Genomic DNA, 21,519 nt, shown 5'->3' with positions numbered 1-21,519 from the left:
AAAGACGATATTCTCACTCTTAGTTTCATCGAACTATCTCGACATCAAAGATGATATTCTCACTCTTAGTTTCATCAAACTATCTCGACATCAAAGATGATATTCTCACTCTTAGTTTCATCAAACTATCTCGACATCAAAGATGATATTCTCACTCTTAGTTTCATCAAACTATCTCGACATCAAAGATGATATTCTCACTCTTAGTTTCATCAAACTATCTCGACATCAAAGATGATATTTTCACTCTTAGTTTCATCAAACTATCTCGACATCAAAGACGATATTTTCACTCTTAGTTTCATCAACTATCTCGACATCAAAGATGATATTCTCACTCTTAGTTTCATCGAACTATCTCGACATCAAAGATGATATTCTCACTCTTAGTTTCATCGAACTATCTCGACATCAAAGATGATATTCTCACTCTTAGTTTCATCGAACTATCTCGACATCAAAGATGATATTTTCACTCTTAGTTTCATCAACTATCTCGACATCAAAGATGATATTCTCACTCTTAGTTTCATCGAACTATCTCGACATCAAAGATGATATTCTCACTCTTAGTTTCATCGAACTATCTCGACATCAAAGATGATATTCTCACTCTTAGTTTCATCGAACTATCTCGACATCAAAGATGATATTTTCACTCTTAGTTTCATCGAACTATCTCGACATCAAAGATGATATTCTCACTCTTAGTTTCATCAAACTATCTCGACATCAAAGACGATATTTTCACTCTTAGTTTCATCAAACTATCTCGACATCAAAGACGATATTCTCACTCTTAGTTTCATCGAACTATCTCGACATCAAAGATGATATTTTCACTCTTAGTTTCATCAACTATCTCGACATCAAAGATGATATTCTCACTCTTAGTTCCATCAAACTATCTCGACATCAAAGACGATATTCTCACTCTTAGTTCCATCAAACTATCTCGACATCAAAGACGATATTTTCACTCTTAGTTTCATCAAACTATCTCGACATCAAAGATGATATTCTCACTCTTAGTTTCATCAAACTATCTCGACATCAAAGATGATATTTACACTCTTAGTTTCATCAACTATCTCGACATCAAAGATGATATTCTCACTCTTAGTTTCATCAAACTATCTCGACATCAAAGATGATATTTTCACTCTTAGTTTCATCGAACTATCTCGACATCAAAGATGATATTTTCACTCTTAGTTTCATCGAACTATCTCGACATCAAAGACGATATTTTCACTCTTAGTTTCATCAAACTATCTCGACATCAAAGATGATATTTTCACTCTTAGTTTCATCGAACTATCTCGACATCAAAGATGATATTTTCACTCTTAGTTTCATCGAACTATCTCGACATCAAAGATGATATTCTCACTCTTAGTTTCATCAAACTATCTCGACATCAAAGATGATATTTTCACTCTTAGTTTCATCGAACTATCTCGACATCAAAGATGATATTTTCACTCTTAGTTTCATCGAACTATCTCGACATCAAAGATGATATTTTCACTCTTAGTTTCATCGAACTATCTCGACATCAAAGATGATATTTTCACTCTTAGTTTCATCAACTATCTCGACATCAAAGATGATATTTTCACTCTTAGTTTCATCGAACTATCTCGACATCAAAGATGATATTTTCACTCTTAGTTTCATCAACTATCTCGACATCAAAGATGATATTTTCACTCTTAGTTTCATCGAACTATCTCGACATCAAAGATGATATTTTCACTCTTAGTTTCATCGAACTATCTCGACATCAAAGATGATATTTTCACTCTTAGTTTCATCGAACTATCTCGACATCAAAGATGATATTCTCACTCTTAGTTTCATCGAACTATCTCGACATCAAAGACGATATTCTCTCGTTCTTCCACCATCTTCTCACCAACTCGTCCAAACTGTCGTCGTGCGGAGAAGCTTCGGGCGAGAGACTCATAATAGTAACATTTTAATTGAAAAACTGATGCATGCTGGGAGAGTTTCCTGACTGTCATGAAGCAGCGTAAATACATATCTTCGCGATGCATTCAGGGACCAACAGCTGTGGTGAGTGTGACGTGAGATTCATTTGCGTCAATAAAATATGTGACAAGTTAAAAACTTTTATTTAGTTTTGAAAAAGTCAAACGTCTCTTTGAAAAACATCCTAAAATGTATCATCGTTTCCTCGTCTTTTGGTAGAAAACTAAAATCTAAAATTCATAGACAATTTTTTTTTGCTTTGAGAAAAATCACGGCCTAGAAAACAAGACGAGCTAAAAAACAATAATAACAAGATCTGTCACACGGAGGTCGCTGCAAGGCATGATGGGAGTTAGTGATATTTGAGTAGATTCAATCCTTTCTGGACGTGGAGAGCTGGTCCTGCAGGTCTTCGGTTCTAAACCCTTCAAGACGGTTCCGGGACACAAATAGACGAACCTATAATGAGCTCCTAAATTCAACGCCGCGGTTCAGCGACGGGGCTCGTCTCCTGCCGCCCGACCCACAAACATTATGTGGGTCGAGGAAGTCGAGCGGCGTCACGTGACGGCTTTGAACCGACAACCCTCTCTCTCTCTCTGTGCAGGAAACAGGAAGTCGTTTCAAAGCGTCAATCATGGAGGAAAACTCCGTTTCACACAGAAGGAAAAGAATCTGTTTGATATCCAGCAGCTGAAGATCTTTGGATCGAGCGCTTCAGTCGAGCAGATAAATATGTTCATCTCAAGCTCCATTGAACTGATCTGACATCAACGTATCGTCACTTCCAAGAAACCTCTCGTGAATCTAGAAAAATGTCTTCATCAACTCGAAGATTCTCTCGAGTGTCTGATGGTCGAACAGGAAATGTTTTTTAAAACGGTTTATCGTCGTGTTCACGGAACCTTCAAGTCAAAATAAATCATATAGAGTTTGTGTTTCACTCATTTTCACTAGTTGACAGGATCATGTGACTTCAACACTAACAACCAAGAGAAAGATGTGACGTCATGTGACCCGAGGCTGCTCTCTCATTGGTCCATTATTCTGTTGAGACGATGCTGGAGTGAGAGTTTTATAGAAGGTGTAGAAACGAAAGAAGGAGAAGATGAAGAAAGAAGAAGGTTGTGTGTTCAAGTCAATGTTCAGCATCAGGACATTATTATATTTGATATCTGCTCACGAATCTCATAAAAGTCGAGTTAAGCTACAGATGAAAACGCTCAGATGAACCTCAGGATGTTTAGTTTGTTGTTGTGAGTTTAGAAAGTGCTTCTGGTTTTTAAAGAGAATTCATGTGAAAAAAACAAAACCTGCTTCAAATATTCGCTATTATAAGTAAGTAAGTAAGTAATATTTATTTGTATAGCGCTTTTCAAGACCAGGGTCACAAAGCGCTTAAACAATCAAAACAATACTCAAAACAGTACATACTTCAAAGATCAAGATAATACTGAGAACAACACAGGAGTTCCAGAAATTCAAGGAAAAGCCTGAACAAATAGAAACGTCTTAAGATGTTTCTTGAAGGAGTCAGTAGATCATCAAGAGCAAAGAGAGAGAAGATTGTTCCAAAGCTTAGGAGCAACAGCCTGAAAAGATTTCTCTCCTCTGGTCCTGAACCGTGTGCGTGGAACCATAAGTAGATTCTGATCCACAGACCTCAGAGCCCGAGCTGGGGTGTAAGGCTGGATCAGATCAGTGATGTAAGGAGGAGCCTGACCATGAATAGATCTGAAAGTAAGAACCAGAATTTTAAAGTTGATCCTGAAAGAAACTGGAAGCCAGTGAAGAGTTTTAAGGATCGGAGAAATGTGAGTTCTTCTACTAGAGCGGGTCAGAGTTCTGAATCAACTGCAGACGAGACGATCCTTCTTGTTAAGACATGAAAACAAACTGTTACAATAGTCCAGACGAGAAGAAACAAACGCATGGATTACAAGCTCCAGATCATGTTGTGACAACATTTTCCTATTATGGTTTCAGGCCATTGTTTTGTTGAGTCCAACAAGTTAAAAAGACATGTTTGTCAAATCCTTGAACCTCCAGGAACTCACTGAGCGACACCAACGATCATCAAGTGAGTTTGAATCCACCTGCCTCAGCTTGTTCAGGAACAAACGACCTCAGAAGTTTCGTTGAGACGCCTCATCAGACCCGGGTCACCGACGTGGACACCAGGTCGCCCGGAGACGTCTGAGGCGTGACCTTGAGTTAAGAAACCGTTTTATTATTTATGATTTCGTTGTTGAATCACTGGTCGAAGAATCAATCATGTGATCAGTGTGTTCGAGGATCTAAATGATCTTCCAGAAGAATATACGTGAAGTTCAGAAGTTTGTAACAAACTGATGGTATTTCTTCAGTTGACCTTGAAGTCGACCACAGTTGCATGAAGGTCGTCGACCCCTGGATCAGATGCAGTGGCGGCCGGTGACACATATTCTAGGTGGCGCTCTTTTCCTGTACTTATCCCCGATAAACCATTGAACTGCAATGAAATTTTCCGTAGTTATGAGTGTGTGTGTGAGTGGTTGTCTGTCTTTGAGTGTCCTGAGACAGTCTGGTGTCCTGTCCAGGGTGTCCCCTGCCTCTCGCCCTATGATACTGGGATAGACTCCAGTCAATTTTCAGGTTGTAGGAAGAAGGTTTGAATCTGATGAACACGGATCCTATCTGTGCTTGAATAAGATGATCGACCAACGACACGGTTATTCTTGGGTCAGAACGTTTCCTGTTGGTCGGCCTTGACTTCTTCTCCTCCAACGAATGCGAGACATGATTTTACAAAAGCAATTTTTCTGACAAACGCAAAGAAAATGTTCGTGTCGAAGTGTAACATCTGTGGATGAGAAGAACAAACAGCTGCTGGTTCAGAGAGTTTCATGAAAAGATGGTTCACTGAAGCTCAGTGAGTTTTTATAGTCGTCACTCGTGCTCTCTTTCCACTGAAGATCGACTCCCTAAAATAATCTCCGCCTGCACATGATCTGAAGAGCTGCAGAGGCAGCAGCTTCACCGCAGAACCACCAAGATTCTTCTCTGAACAAGATGTTCTCAGTGAAACCATCACGTTTCTCACTTTGATGAGTCGGGTCTGGAAGAGAAGATAACGTTCACGACGTTCATCACACGCCTCGTAGATCATTGATGGACTGGAAGGAAAACACTTGATCAAAGATACACTAACTGGACTCGACGATGAATCTCAGCAGAGAATATGACGAGAGAATTCTTCGTTTGATCAGGATTTACAAGTAACTGTGGTTCGACTGTTGCAGAACATTATGGGACACGTTTGAGAAGAAGAACCTGAAGTTCAGAAAGAAAAATAATAATAAATGAGATTTATTGTGTGTGTGTGTGTGTGTGTGTGTGTCCATCCTTCTATTCCACTGTGGCCATGATTGTCGTGTTTTTCCACATCATTAACATGCAGTTAACAAGTCATTTATAACTGGTTAACTACCAGTTCATTAATGCTCTGTTAAGCGTCGATAAATGAACATAATTAATCAAAACTGTTAACAAACATCATAAATAACTCCTTAATGACCAGTTAACTAATGATCTGTTAACTGGTTATAATGATAGTTTTTCTCAATTGTTACCAAATTAAATATTTCATGTTGATGATCAAAGAAAAGATGCAGGTCAAAGGTCACACGGGGAAATCAAAACCTCGGATCGATTCTTCAAGAGTCTTGAGTTCGTCTCTCGGATCAAAGTCTCGTCGAAGTTCAACGAGAGACGAACGATAAAAACATGATTGTTCTTCGTTTCTCAGCCTTTAAAGCCTGACACGACTGAACCGTCATTCGTTTGTGGATCTAATAATGAGTCAGTGCTTCACTCAGAGACAGAGAGAGAACCTGCCTCTCTAGCGCCCCCGTATCTCACCCACTGAATCACAGTCGTTTGTAACTAAAGTCCAGCAACAGTTAATACTTTTAACTTTTATTAAAAAACCTTTATTTCATTCTTCACTTTGAATATATTGAAAACTTTGACATCTTTGACCTAAAACAATATTTTGAAAAAATACACATTTATTATTTGGAAAATTAATCATTTACGGACAATTGTTGAATCAAAAATCCATCCTTACTTTTATTCCCAATTTTTGAACCCTTCATGTTTGAAGTGAAGGACTTGGAGCTGCTAGAGCGAGATACTAATATCAACATCAGAGGTTTTTATTCTTCGTAACGATGCACAGAGAAACATTTAAATATATATCACTGTAAACTCTTGTACTTTCATGTCGACATCACTGGACTCGTGAGGAAACATGAATAAATCTCTGGAGACTCTCTTGACTTCACGACTGAGGATCTAATTGAGTAAATGATCAAGAACCTGTTTTTCTAGTTTGAATCTAAATGTGTTGAGATCTTAGATTCAAATACGTGTTCGTACGACCAAAAGAAGATGAAATAGTACAATTCAAATAAACGTAAAGCTGCGACGCTTTATTTCCCTCGTTCATCTCCTGCAGACAAACTTCTGCTCATTAATCACGACGAAGCCAATACTGGATCCGTCGGGTCTTCACTGCAGGAGCAGATATTGATCCACTGTCGTCCTCTGGCCCCTCAGTCACGGCCCCTCAGTCACGGCCCCTCCATCGGCCCCACAGACCCTCGTGACCACCTGCGACTGAAGATCACCTTTAATGTGGTTTCACTGCTTAATGAAGGAGCTTCGGTCCAACATCTGATCAACGTTCTTCATGTTGAAGATCTTGAAGAACTGTTAGCAACGTTAGCCAGTTAGCAAAGCTACTGTTTTCTTTCAATAAATACTCGTCACAACATAACTGGTCACCAGTAGAAATAAACAAGTCACAGTTTAACTTCTGAGATACTTTCAATGGTGTCGAGCAGATTAAAGACGTAACAAAGTTGTTGGTAAAGTTGTAAAAGTCACGCTGACCTGGAGCAGAACTTTCCTAATTGTTTTTAAATGTGTGGAAGCGGCGCCACGGCGTCGATGGCTCCAGATAAGATGGATGAGATAAACGGCGCTGAAGGGCCCGAGGACGTCAAAGAGCTAATGCTGCATTAATCACCAGCAGAGGCTGCGAGACTTTGATGATCACGACCACAAACTCTTAGCTCGACTTTAAATACTCTCTCGGGCCAATATTTATCGTTTTATCTCATATCACGAAAGATTTGACAGTTTTTTTATTTAACCTTCAAACCTCAACACATTTCACTCGACTTGAGTTAATGGTTTTTAACACGTAAGACGTCTTACTATCATGAGTTAGCAATAGCATTAGCATTAGCATTAGCAAACATGAGTAGCGTCTTAAGATAACGGTAAAATAAATGACCAACAACATTTTTACTCGATTGTTATTTGCTAAAGTTTAATGTGATGTTAAAGCAGTTTATGGTTGTGTAAGTTAGTGTATTTATATATAATAATACAAAATAATAATAATAATAATATAATGTCAGTTCAAAAGTAAAGGTTCATATTAGAAATGTTCAGGCTTGTGGTACATTTATGTTCATTTAAGTTGTGCTAAACACTTTAATAAGGAACATGACTTCAGCTAAAATTGGTTGTTGTAGCATTAAACTGCAATACCCATAATGCTTTGCAACAGGGATCATTTAAAGAGCACTTCCTTTTTTTTGTTCATTGTATTTGTACAGGTTTGTAAGTTATAAAATAAATATAGTGCGGCTCCATAGTATTACACTCTGGTGACTCGAGAAGAAATAGTACGAGAATCGCTGAGTACTACTACGCCGTAGTACTACGAACCTCGCGGTGTTATTAACACATAAGGTCTGTGATTGATCTGTTGTGTTGCTGTGTTTTACTACTTTATAAAAGTGGATTTACCTTTATTCTTTTAGTGTAACTACTGGAAGGGCTTTGCTGTGATGTGATTAAGTCAGAGGTGAACTGAGACAGATCCCTCTAGTGGTGATATAGTGTGACTGCAGTAGAACAATGACGTGAAGCAGATAATAAAGATTAAATGTGTAGAAAAAACTGTAAACGTTGAACGTTTGTCGACACATTTTCAATCGTAACAGCTGTGATAGATTATTATTATATATTATTATTATATTATTTAAAAATATCTTTCTTCGCAGAGACAAGGACGAGGAGCCGCGGCCGCCGACAAGACGTCCGGAGGAGACGGTGAGTCTTGAAACTATTTTACAGTTTTCATGTCATTTAAGAAGAAGATATGATCGCCATGGCAACGCACTTTATATGTTGTGAAGGACATTGTTGTAACGACCTCTGACCTTTACGTTCAGAGACGTTCGTCTCAGGTTTTCATCGATGAACACTTTAGATTGAAGTAAACAGATGTTTGGACACGAGTGACGACGTGTCATCGACGAAGACGTCAGATCCAGTGAAAGAGGAAACCGACCAATAGGATTCATGGAAGTGAAGACACAGAGATGATGGACTGATGAGGAGGAAAGAAAGTTGATTGGTTCAAACCTGAGACAGTCACATACACACCGTCATTAACGCTTTCATTATATTCCCCTCAGTTTGTTCATTTGCATAATAAGGGGCGGAGTTATCTCGACCAACAAGAGTTTGTTTCTTGCCGTAGCCTTGAGCTCGAAGGATTTCATCGTCCGTCCGCTTCAGCGATCATGGAAGTGATCCACATGCTCAGTGTCGCCCCCTAGTGTAGGACGACTCTAGTGTGAACACGTGTTGCTCGAGGAAATCATCGCAAAAGAATTAAACACACGATTGAAGCAGCGATTGAGTCTCGTTAGATAATAAATCACTTCATTAAACACTGTAACGATGTTTAACTGCAGCCCAGAGACACTCGTGTGTGTGTGAGTGTGTGAGTGTGTGTGTGTTTGTGTGTGAGTGTGTGAGTGTTTGTGTGTGAGTGTGTGAGTGTGTGTGTGAGTGTGTGAGTGAGTGAGTGTGTGTGAGTGTGAGTGTGTGTGTGTGTGTGTGTGTGTGTGTGTGTGTGTGTGTGTGTGTGTGAGTGTGTGAGTGTGTGTGTGTGTTTGTGTGTGAGTGTGTGTGTGAGTGTGTGAGTGTGTGAGTGAGTGAGTGAGTGTGTGTGTGTGTGTGTGTGTGAGTGTGTGTGTGTGTGTGAGTGTGTGAGTGTGTGAGTGAGTGAGTGAGTGTGTGTGTGTGTGTGTGTGTGAGTGAGTGAGTGAGTGTGTGTGTGTGTGTGTGTGTGTGTGTGTGAGTGTGTGAGTGTGTGTGTGTGTTTGTGTGTGAGTGTGTGTGTGAGTGTGTGAGTGTGTGTGTGTGTGTGTGTGTGAGTGTGTGTGTGTGTGTGTGTGTGTGTGTGTGTGTGAGTGTGTGAGTGTGTGTGTGTGTTTGTGTGTGAGTGTGTGAGTGTGTGTGTGAGTGTGTGAGTGTGAGTGTGTGTGTGTGTGTGTGTGTGTGTGTGTGTGTGTGTGAGTGAGTGAGTGTGTGTGTGTGTGTGTGTGTGTGTGTGTGAGTGTGTGTGTGTGTGTGTGTGTGTGTGTGTGAGTGTGTGAGTGTGTGTGTGTGTGTGTGTGTGTGTGTGTGAGTGTGTGAGTGTGTGTGTGTGTTTGTGTGTGAGTGTGTGTGTGAGTGTGTGAGTGTGTGAGTGAGTGAGTGAGTGTGTGAGTGTGTGTGAGTGTGTGTGAGTGAGTGAGTGTGTGAGTGTGTGTGTGTGTGTGTGTGTGTCTGTGAGTGAGTGAGTGTGTGAGTGTGTGTGTGTGTGTGTGTGTCTGTGTGTGAGTGAGTGAGTGTGTGAGTGTGTAAGTGTGTGTGTGTGTGTGTGAGTGAGTGAGTGTGTGTGTGTGTCTGTGAGTGAGTGAGTGTGTGAGTGTGTAAGTGTGTGAGTGAGTGTGTGAGTGAGTGAGTGTGTGTGTGTGTGTGTCTGTGTGTGAGTGAGTGAGTGAGTGTGTGTGTGTGTGTGTGTGTCTGTGTGTGTGTGTGTGTGTGTGTGAGTGTGTGAGTGTGTAAGTGTGTGTGTGTGTGTGAGTGAGTGAGTGTGTAAGTGTGTGTGTCCACAGAGATGAGTGGGCGAGTAGGGAGGACTGGACTATCGACTCTACACGTCCATCTTGAGAGTCGACGTCTCTGAGGCTCGACATGTTTTCATCTCCTGTTGTTTCAAAAACTGAAGATTCACTTTCTCACGAACAAAGGTTTCATGTGTGACTTACTTGGTATGAAATAGTTTTAAATCACACCATAAATGTTCAATAATATTCAGGTCTTGGGACTGAGATGATTCCAGAACGTTAAACTTGTTCCTCTGCATGGACTTTAGTAGATCTTGAGCAGTGTTTAGGATCGTTGTCTTGTTGAAGATCCAGCCTCAGCGCAACTTCAACATTGTTACTGATTCCTGGACATTGTTCTCCAGAATCTGCTGATATTGAGAGGAATCCATGGTCAACTTGAACAACATTCCTCTGCACCACTGGCCACACAGCATGATAGAACCATCACCAAATTTTACTGTAGGCAGCAAGTTCTTTTCTTGGAATGCTGTGTTCTTTTTCAACCATGCATAACACCCCTGGTTATGCCCTAATAACTCTATTTTAGTGTCATCAGTCCACAGCACCTTATTCCAAAATGAAGCTGGCTCGTCCAAATGTTCTTTAGCAAACCTCAAGCGACCCTGTATGTGGCGTGTGCAGAGAAAAGGCTTTTTCCGCATTACTCTTCCATAAAGCATCTCCTTGTGTGAAGTGAATAGTAGAACGATGTGACACCATCAAGTTGATGTTGCAGGTCTTTGGAGCTGGTCTGTGGGTCGACTGGGACTGTTCTCACCATCCTCTGTTTATCTGAGATGTTCCTCGGTCTGCCACTCCTTCACTAGAACTGGGCCTGTGGTCTTCCATGTCCTCACAATGTTCCTCACGGTTGAAACTGAGCTTAAATCTCTGAGACGCTTCTCTATCCTTTAAACCATGATGTTGAACAATCATTGTTTTCAGGCCCATGTTGCCTTCAGAGAAGATGCACAGAGGAGAAACACTTACAATTGGCTCCTTAAATACCCTTTTCTCATGACTCACCTGTGTATGAAGGTCAAGGTTCACTGAGGTCCTCCTTAAATACCCTTTCTCATGATTGGACTCACCTGTTTATGGAGGTCAAGGGTCACTGAGGTTACCAAACCAATTTTGAGTTCCAATAATTAGTGCTAAAGGTATTAAAATCAATAAGATATAAGTACCACTGTATATCGGACGCACAACTCACCTGGAGACACAAAACTCACCCGGAGACACACAACTCCCCCGGAGACAAACAACTCACCTGGAGACAAACAACTCACCTGGAGACACAAAACTCACCTGGAGACACACAACTCCCCCGGAGACAAACAACTCACCTGGAGACACACAACTCACCTGGAGACACACAACTCACCTGGAGACACACAACTCACCTGGAGACACAAAACTCACCTGGAGACACACAACTCCCCCGGAGACAAACAACTCACCTGGAGACACACAACTCACCTGGAGACACACAACTCACCCGGAGACACACAACTCACCTGGAGACACACAACTCACCTGGAGACAAACAACTCACCTGGAGACACAAAACTCACCTGGAGACACACAACTCACCTGGAGACACACAACTCACCTGGAGACATACAACTCACCTGGAGACACACAACTCACCTGGAGACACACAACTCACCTGGAGACACACAACTCACCTGGAGACAAACAACTCACCTGGAGACACACAACTCACCTGGAGACACACAACTCCCCCGGAGACAAACAACTCACCTGGAGACAAACAACTCACCTGGAGACACACAACTCACCTGGAGACACACAACTCACCTGGAGACATACAACTCCCCCGGAGACAAACAACTCACCTGGAGACACACAACTCACCTGGAGACACACAACTCACCCGGAGACACACAACTCACCTGGAGACACACAACTTACCTGGAGACACACAACTCACCTGGAGACACACAACTCACTTGGAGAGAAACAACTCACCTGGAGACACAAAACTCACCTGGAGACACACAACTCACCTGGAGACAAACAACTCACCTGGAGACACACAACTCACCTGGAGACACACAACTCACCCGGAGACAAACAACTCACCTGGAGACACAAAACTCACCTGGAGACACACAACTCCCCCGGAGACAAACAACTCACCTGGAGACACACAACTCACCTGGAGACACACAACTCACCCGGAGACACACAACTCACCTGGAGACACACAACTCACCTGGAGACAAACAACTCACCTGGAGACACACAACTCACCTGGAGACACACAACTCACCTGGAGACACACAACTCACCTGGACACATACAACTCACCTGGAGACATACAACTCACCTGGAGACATACAACTCACCTGGAGACACACAACTCACCTGGAGACACACAACTCACCTGGAGACACACAACTCACCTGGACACATACAACTCACCTGGAGACATACAACTCACCTGGAGACATACAACTCACCTGGAGACACACAACTCACCTGGAGACACACAACTCACCTGGAGACAAACAACTCACCTGGAGACACACAACTCACCTGGAGACAAACAACTCACCTGGAGACAAACAACTCACCTGGAGACACACAACTCACCTGGAGACAAACAACTCACCTGGAGACACACAACTCACCTGGAGACAAACAACTCACCTGGAGACAAACAACTCACCTGGAGACACAAAACTCACCTGGAGACACACAACTCACCTGGAGACAAACAACTCCCCCGGAGACAAACAACTCACCTGGAGACACAAAACTCACCCGGAGACACACAACTCCCCCGGAGACAAACAACTCACCTGGAGACACACAACTCACCTGGAGACACACAACTCACCTGGAGACACACAACTCACCTGGAGACACAAAACTCACCTGGAGACCCACAACTCCCCCGGAGACAAACAACTCACCTGGAGACACACAACTCACCTGGAGACACACAACTCACCCGGAGACACACAACTCACCTGGAGACACACAACTCACCTGGAGACAAACAACTCACCTGGAGACACACAACTCACCTGGAGACAAACAACTCACCTGGAGACAAACAACTCACCTGGAGACACACAACTCACCTGGAGACAAACAACTCACCTGGAGACACACAACTCACCTGGAGACAAACAACTCACCTGGAGACAAACAACTCACCTGGAGACACACAACTCACCTGGAGACACACAACTCACCCGGAGACACACAACTCACCTGGAGACACACAACTCACCTGGAGACACACAACTCACCTGGAGACATACAACTCACCCGGAGACCTCTGGTTTCCTCCCACTGACGCCCGAACACATACGAGTCAACTGGTGATGAAATCGTCTGCGTGAGTCGTGGTCTGTTGTGACAGGAGTCGCTGAGCTGTCCAGGGTGTCCACACACCCTCGCCCACGACCTTTGACCCAGTATTTAATGCGAATGAGTTGATAAAACGGTCAGAGGTCGTTGTCATGGAAACATCATCTGTGACACAGTTGTTTCCGACACAGTCCAGATGTTCACGAGTGAAGCAGCTGGAGTCGAACCGCAGACCTCGTGGATCCAGAGCTTTGAGGTCCACGAGGAAGAAGAAGTGAAGGTCGTTTCTCCGCCGTCGTCCATCTTGAGATCGACTCGTCGCGTCTTAATTATCTCGACTCGTTCTCGATTTAACGAGTCTGTGTTTTCAATTATAGCCGCGACGGATCCTGGAGACGCGTCGTGAGGAACCGTGAGGAACCGCGAGGATCAATGAAAATAACTTGTGTATCGATCAGTTCTCAGGCCTCACCGCGTCCAGAAGATTGTTGCTCCACTGCTGATCTTCAGAAGCTCCTTGTGTTGCTTTTCAAAACCGAATCATCAGTGAATGAAAATGATTTGTTTCCGTTCGTTAAGAATCAAAGATTCATGATTCGATTCGTTAGAATCTTCAACGACATGTTAAGAACATTCAAGTCTGATCTTCAGTGTTTACTGAAGTGCACTGAGGAGGTGCAGTGGAGGAGGTGCAGTGGAGGAGGTGCAGTGGAGGAGGTGCAGTGGAGGAGGTGCAGTGGAGGAGGTGCAGTGTAGGAGGTAGAGTGGAGGGGGTGCAGTGGAGGAGGTACAGTGGAGGAGGTGCAGTGGAGGAGGTACAGTGTAGGAGGTGCAGTGGAGGAGGTACAGTGGAGGAGGTGCAGTGGAGGAGGTACAGTGGAGGAGGTGCAGTGGAGGAGGTACAGTGTAGGAGGTGCAGTGGAGGAGGTACAGTGGAGGAGGTAGAGTGGAGGGGGTGCAGTGGAGGAGGTACAGTGGAGGAGGTGCAGTGGCGGAGGTACAGTGTAGGAGGTGCAGTGGAGGAGGTGCAGTGGAGGAGGTGCAGTGGAGGAGGTACAGTGTAGGAGGTGCAGTGGAGGAGGTACAGTGGAGGAGGTAGAGTGGAGGGGGTGCAGTGGAGGAGGTACAGTGGAGGAGGTGCAGTGGAGGAGGTGCAGTGGAGGAGGTACAGTGGAGGAGGTGCAGTGGAGGAGGTACAGTGGAGGAGGTGCAGTGGAGGAGAGGCAGTGGAGGAGGTGCAGTGGAGGAGGTGCAGTGGAGGAGGTGCAGTGGAGGAGGTGCAGTGGAGGAGGTACAGTGGAGGAGGTGCAGTGGAGGAGGTACAGTGTAGGAGGTGCAGTGGAGGAGGTGCAGTGGAGGAGGTGCAGTGGAGGAGGTGCAGTGGAGGAGGTGCAGTGGAGGAGGTGCAGTGGAGGAGGTACAGTGGAGGAGGTAGAGTGGAGGGGGTGCAGTGGAGGAGGTACAGTGGAGGAGGTGCAGTGGAGGAGGTACAGTGTAGGAGGTGCAGTGGAGGAGGTACAGTGGAGGAGGTAGAGTGGAGGGGGTGCAGTGGAGGAGGTACAGTGGAGGAGGTGCAGTGGAGGAGGTACAGTGTAGGAGGTGCAGTGGAGGAGGTGCAGTGGAGGAGGTGCAGTGGAGGAGGTACAGTGGAGGAGGTACAGTGGAGGAGGTACAGTGGAGGAGGTGCAGTGGAGGAGGTACAGTGTAGGAGGTGCAGTGGGGGAGGTGCAGTGGAGGAGGTACAGTGGAGGAGGTGCAGTGGAGGAGGTACAGTGGAGGAGGTGCAGTGGAGGAGGTGCAGTGGAGGAGGTGCAGTGGAGGAGGTACAGTGGAGGAGGTGCAGTGGAGGAGGTACAGTGTAGGAGGTGCAGTGGAGGAGGTGCAGTGGAGGAGGTACAGTGGAGGAGGTGCAGTGGAGGAGGTACAGTGGAGGAGGTGCAGTGGAGGAGGTGCAGTGGAGGAGGTACAGTGGAGGAGGTGCAGTGGAGGAGGTACAGTGTAGGAGGTGCAGTGGAGGAGGTACAGTGGAGGAGGTGCAGTGGAGGAGGTACAGTGTAGGAGGTGCAGTGGAGGAGGTACAGTGGAGGAGGTACAGTGGAGGAGGTACAGTGGAGGGGGTGCAGTGGAGGAGGTGCATGAGCAGAAGAAGCTGAGGTCTGCTGACCTCGCAGCAGATGCCAGTGGAAGTAGAAACTGCAGAGGGTTTGTACGTCATCATCTAGTTACTCAGGAGATGCTGGTGCGAGGGAAGCTCCACAGACATGCATCGTGTAAATGTTGTGTTGTGTTGTGTTGTGTTGTGTTGTGTTGTGTTGTGTTGTGTTGTGTTGTGTTGTGCTGTGTTGTGTTGTGTTGTGTAAGTGTTGTGTTGTGTTGTGTTGTGTCGTGTAAATGTTGTGTTGTGTTGTGTTGTGTTGTGTTGTGTTGTGTTGTGTTGTGTTGTGTTGTGTTGTGTTGTGTAAGTGTTGTGTTGTGTTGTGTTGTGTAAATGTTTTGTTGTGTTGTGTTGTGCTGTGCAAGTGTTGTGTTGTGTTGTGTTGTGTTATGTCAGTGTTGTGTTGTGTTGTGTTGTGTTGTGCAAGTGTTGTGTTGTGTTGTGTTGTGTTGTGTTGTGCAAGTGTTGTGTTGTGTTGTGCAAGTGTTGTGTTGTATTGTGTTGTGTTGTGTTGTGTTGTGCAAGTGTTGTGTTGTATTGTGTTGTGTTGTGTTGTGTTGTGTAAATGTTGTGTTGTGTTGTGTTGTGTAAATGTTGTGTTGTGTTGTGTTGTGTAAATGTTGTGTTGTGTTGTGTTGTGTTGTGTTGTGTTGTGTTGTGTTGTGTTGTGTTGTGTTGTGTTGTGTTGTGTCAGTGTTGTGTTGTGTTGTGTTGTGTAAGTGTTGTGTTGTGTTGTGTTGTGTAAATGTTGTGTTGTGTTGTGTTGTGTTGTGTAAATGTTGTGTTGTGTTGTGTTGTGTAAGTGTTGTGTTGTGTTGTGTTGTGTTGTGTTGTGTAAATGTTGTGTTGTGTTGTGTTGTGTAAATGTTGTGTTGTGTTGTGTTGTGTTGTGTTGTGTTGTGTTGTGTTGTGCAGCAGTTCTCTGATCAAACATCAGTATTTGTGTGAGAATCTTGGTGAACTTCTATATTTATCTTCATCTCTGACCTTCATGAATAAATGATAGAACTTCACGAACACGCTGGAGGTCGAGGAGAGAACATGAGGTTCTTGAGCTGAAGCTCCAGTGAGACGTGACGCGAATGTTTGTGTGTTTGTGTGTTTGTGTGTTTGTGTGTTTGTGTGTTTGTGTGTGTGTGTGTTTGTGTGTTTGTGTGTTTGTGTGTTTGTGTGTTTGTTTGTGTGTGTGTGTGTGTGTGTGTGTGTTTGTGTGTTTGTGTGTTTGTGTGTTTGTGTGTGTGATTATTTACCGTCTCATCTTCTCATTACATCAACATCTGCTTGGAAAGAGGTTTTTCTTGAATCTTCATCTTAAACCATGAAAATGTTTCATTCTTTCCTCACAGATTTAATTTCTTATAGAAAGAATGAAACATGTTCATCGTTTAAAGATGATTTTTTAACAAACGTCACAGTCGAAGAAGCAAAAGCTTTAACAAGTGTTTGTGTGTTTGTGTGTTTGTGTGTTTGTGTGTTTGTGTGTATGTGTGTTTGTGTGTTTGTGTGTTTGTGTGTATGTGTGTTTGTGTGTTTGTGTGTTTGTGTGTTTGTGTGTGTGTGTGTGTGTGTGTGTGTGTGTGTGTTTGTGTGTATGTGTGTTTGTGTGTTTGTGTGTATGTGTGTTTGTGTGTTTGTGTGTATGTGTGTTTGTGTGTATGTGTGTTTGTGTGTTTGTGTGTTTGTGTGTGTGTGTGTGTGTGTGTGTGTGTGTGTGTGTGTTTGTGTGTTTGTGTGTTTGTGTGTGTGTGTGTGTGTTTGTGTGTTTGTGTGTTTGTGTTTGTGTGTGTGTGTGTGTTTGTGTGTTTGTGTGTTTGAGTGTTTGAGTGTTTGTGTGTTTGTGTGTTTGTGTGTTTGTGTGTTTGTGTGTGTGTGTGTTTGTGTGTTTGTGTGTTTGTGTGTGTGTGTGTTTGTGTGTTTGTGTGTTTGTGTGTTTGTGTGTTTGTGTGTGTGTGTGTTTGTGTGTCTGCAGTGAATCTACGGAGAAACGAGTTTGTTTGTTTCCAAAAATACTTTAATCTGAGATGATTTAATATTTTTGGAGAAAATAACAGTCGGTTCGCTTTTCTCTACCTGAACCCACGTTCTTCTTCTTCTTCTTCTTCTTCTTCTTCTTCTTCTTCTTCTTCTTCTTCTTCCTCCCACCGAGTCTTTCTCGTCCTCCTCGTCCTCAGATCCCACTCATGGATCTTCGAGTCGTTCTGGAGTGAAATGTTGATGTGAATGTTTAAGGTCTTAGATCAAGCAGTATTTTATACTTTATATTTTGATTATCTTTTAGCATTAAGTTAAGTATGGCGTATACGTATAGAATCATTTGAATCTCTCAGAATCTGCTAAAGAAACATCTGGACGCAGGATTGGACGGCGCTCGAGTGTTTCCTCCTGGAGCTGCAGGAACAGGAAGTCCCCGGAGACGCCAGGATTAGCCGCCGCTCGATACATTCACCTCTAGGCTGCGCTGTCGTCCCTGCAGTGACTTTGACAGAAAAAGACGCTCAGGAGTCGAAGAACTGTCAGAACACATTCAACTGAGGAAGCGTTTTCAAGTCGTTCTCTTTCAGTCGACGTCGATTTTCCAACACGTTGAAAAGATCTAAACGTTCACTTAAACGTTTGTCGTCGCTTCAGGAATAATGTTGTGTATTTGTTTCACTTCAATCGTGATCGTACCATCCAATGAAAAACTTGATCCAAGGTCATGGTTTCATGAAGTTGAATCGATCGACGAGCGTTTGAGGATCGATCCTCACGACGTCCACCGTTAGACGCTGATCCAAGACTGAACCAAGACCACCTCAGTTCATAAACCATCTGGAAGTCAAGCAAACTCCTGCACCTTCTTGATGTTCTCGAGGTCATGGAGAGACGTCCATGGTCATGTGACTGAAGACAGTAGGATTCTATTGGCCCGAACATTACGACCACAAGCCTTTTTTTGAGAGCAGGAGACCCTTTCAGATCTGTTCATGGTCAGACCTTCCATCAGTGATCTGATCCAGACTTACACCCCAGCTCGGGCTCTGAGGTCTGTGGATCACAATCTACTGATGGTTCCTGAACTTCCAGACCAGAGGACAGAAATCCTTCCAGACTGTTGCTCCTAAGCTTTGGAACCATCTGTGTGTTTGATGATCTACTGACTCCTTCAAGAAACATCTGTGTGTTTGATGATCTACTGACTCCTTCAAGAAACATCTGTGTTTGATGATCTACTGACTCCTTCAAGAAACATCTGTGTGTTTGATGATCTACTGACTCCTTCAAGAAACATCTGTGTTTGATGATCTACTGACTCCTTCAAGAAACATCTGTGTTTGATGATCTACTGACTCCTTCAAGAAACATCTGTGTTTGATGATCTACTGACTCCTTCAAGAAACATCTGTGTTTGATGATCTACTGACTCCTTCAAGAAACATCTGTGTTTGATGATCTACTGACTCCTTCACGAAACATCTGTGTTTGATGATCTACTGACTCCTTCAAGAAACATCTGTGTTTGATGATCTACTGACTCCTTCAAGAAACATCTGTGTGTTTGATGATCTACTGACTCCTTCAAGAAACATCTGTGTTTGATGATCTACTGACTCCTTCAAGAAACATCTGTGTTTGATGATCTACTGACTCCTTCAAGAAACATCTGTGTTTGATGATCTACTGACTCCTTCAAGAAACATCTCAACACACTTTGATTTGAGCTTTTCCTTGATTCTCTGTGACTCCTGTGTTTGTTTTGGTGTTATCTTGATCTTTAAAGTATATACTTTATTGAATATTGTTTTTATTATTTAAGCGCTTTGTGACCCTGGTCTGGAAAAGTACTATAAATATAAATGACTTACTTACTTACATCATTAGTGAACTTTGACCCCAGACAAGGACTGGTGGACTTGTCTTCACGAGTCTGAACAAATGTCCGTCTTCTGTCGTCAGATGCGTCCAAGACCGACGTCCCCGAGGACTTCGACATCGACATGGAGAACCCGGAGACGGAGAAGGCGGCCGTCGCCATCCAGTCGCAGTTCAGGAAGTTCCAGAAGAAGAAGCGCGTGGAGAAGTGAGCGGCGCCGACGCCTGCATGCTAAGGTCGGAGGTCGTGACGGAGGGAACGCAATAGTTGTTACACGTCCCTGAGGTTTCATTTCAAAACATTATGACCACCACGTCATCGTCGAGGAGTCGTCCTTGAGTTTTTACTCACTTTCTGTTCTTCTCAGGTCTTTGTTTGTTATCGATGGCTCGACGTGAATGTTAGAAAGTCAGTCGTTCTCGCATGTTTCTGTGTCAACATTGAATAAAGATCGTGTGTCAATGTCAGAGTGTCGTGTACCAGGGTTCAAAGGTCGGATTCAATCCCAGTGTGAGCAGGTTAGACTTAACCTGACAGTGTGACAGGTGGAGTACCCAGAGAGGACGCAACACCTGAGTCCATATAAGTGAGTAAACAAAACACTATTTAACTGACGCGTGACCTTCAAACGTTCGTGTCGTTCATCACAGGAAAGTCAAACCAAAGATTGTGTTTATAATTGTGTCAGTTTGTACTGACGACGATGATGTTTCTGGATGCTATAGTGACACAACAACACAACACAACACAAGGAGACAGAGCAGGAAGTTGAGAATGAAAACTTCAATCATCAATGGATGGAGCTGAAGGTCGGTGAAGAAGAGAGTGAAGAAGAGACCAAAGAAGAGAGTGAAGAAGAGAGCGAAGAAGAGAGCGAAGGAGAGCGTGAAGAAGAGCGAAGAAGAGAGTGAAGTCAGGTGAAGAAGAGAGTGAAGAAGAGAGCGAAGAAGAGAGTGAAGAAGAGAGCGAAGAAGAGAGTGAAGAAGAGAGCGAAGGAGAGAGTGAAGAAGAGATTGAAGAAGAGAGTGAAGAAGAGAGCGAAGAAGAGAGTGAAGAAGAGAGCGAAGGAGAGAGTGAAGAAGAGAGTGAAGAAGAGAGTGAAGAAGAGAGCGAAGGAGAGAGTGAAGAAGAGAGCGAAGGAGAGAGTGAAGGAGAGAGTGAAGAAGAGAGCGAAGAAGAGAGTGAAGAAGAGAGCGAAGAAGAGAGTGAAGAAGAGAGCGAAGAAGAGAGTGAAGAAGAGAGCGAAGAAGAGGGTGAAGAAGAGAGCGAAGGAGAGAGTGAAGAAGAGAGTGAAGTCAGGTGAAGAAGAGAGTGAAGAAGAGAGCGAAGAAGAGAGTGAAGAAGAGAGCGAAGGAGAGAGTGAAGAAGAGAGCGAAGAAGAGAGTGAAGAAGAGAGTGAAGAAGAGAGCGAAGGAGAGAGAGCGAAGAAGAGAGTGAAGAAGAGTGAAGAAGAGAGCGGTGAAGAAGAGAGTGAAGAAGAGAGCGAAGAAGAAGAGAGTGAAGAAGAAGAGAGTGAAGAAGAGAGTGAAGAAGAGAGTGAAGAAGAGAGTGAAGAAGAAGAGAGTGAAGAAGAGAGTGAAGAAGAGAGTGAAGAAGAAGAGAGTGAAGAAGAGAGCGGTGAAGAAGAGAGTGAAGAAGAGAGTGAAGAAGAGAGCGAAGGAGAGAGTGAAGAAGAGAGTGAAGAAGAGAGCGAAGAAGAGAGTGAAGAAGAGAGCGAAGGAGAGAGTGAAGAAGAGAGTGAAGAAGAGAGTGAAGAAGAGAGCGAAGGAGAGAGTGAAGAAGAGAGCGAAGGAGAGAGTGAAGGAGAGAGTGAAGAAGAGAGCGAAGAAGAGAGTGAAGAAGAGAGCGAAGAAGAGAGTGAAGAAGAGAGCGAAGAAGAGAGTGAAGAAGAGAGCGAAGAAGAGGGTGAAGAAGAGAGCGAAGGAGAGAGTGAAGAAGAGAGTGAAGTCAGGTGAAGAAGAGAGTGAAGAAGAGAGCGAAGAAGAGAGTGAAGAAGAGAGCGAAGGAGAGAGTGAAGAAGAGAGCGAAGAAGAGAGTGAAGAAGAGAGTGAAGAAGAGAGTGAAGAAGAGAGCAAAGGAGAGAGAGCGAAGAAGAGAGTGAAGAAGAGTGAAGAAGAGAGCGGTGAAGAAGAGAGTGAAGAAGAGAGCGAAGAAGAAGAGAGTGAAGA

General features: G+C 43.8%; 1 protein-coding gene across 1 annotated transcript in view; it reads left to right on the top strand.

Moving 5' to 3' along the window:
* Positions 1–19,818, top strand: part of LOC148074609 (calmodulin regulator protein PCP4-like) — a 38,676-nt gene extending 18,858 nt beyond the window's left edge. Inside the window, exons 2-3 of the mRNA XM_087795850.1 lie at positions 8,115–8,163; positions 19,435–19,818. Of these exons, the coding sequence (XP_087651976.1) occupies positions 8,115–8,163; positions 19,435–19,562 (177 nt within the window). The 3' untranslated portion in view covers positions 19,563–19,818. The remainder of the gene's footprint in view (positions 1–8,114; positions 8,164–19,434) is intronic.
* The last annotated feature ends 1,701 nt before the right edge of the window (positions 19,819–21,519 follow it).

This window comes from Callionymus lyra, chromosome 7 (genome assembly GCF_982586985.1).
Source record: "Callionymus lyra chromosome 7, fCalLyr1.hap1.1, whole genome shotgun sequence".
NCBI lineage: Eukaryota > Metazoa > Chordata > Actinopteri > Syngnathiformes > Callionymidae > Callionymus > Callionymus lyra.
This window is presented reverse-complemented; position numbering and strand designations above follow the sequence as displayed.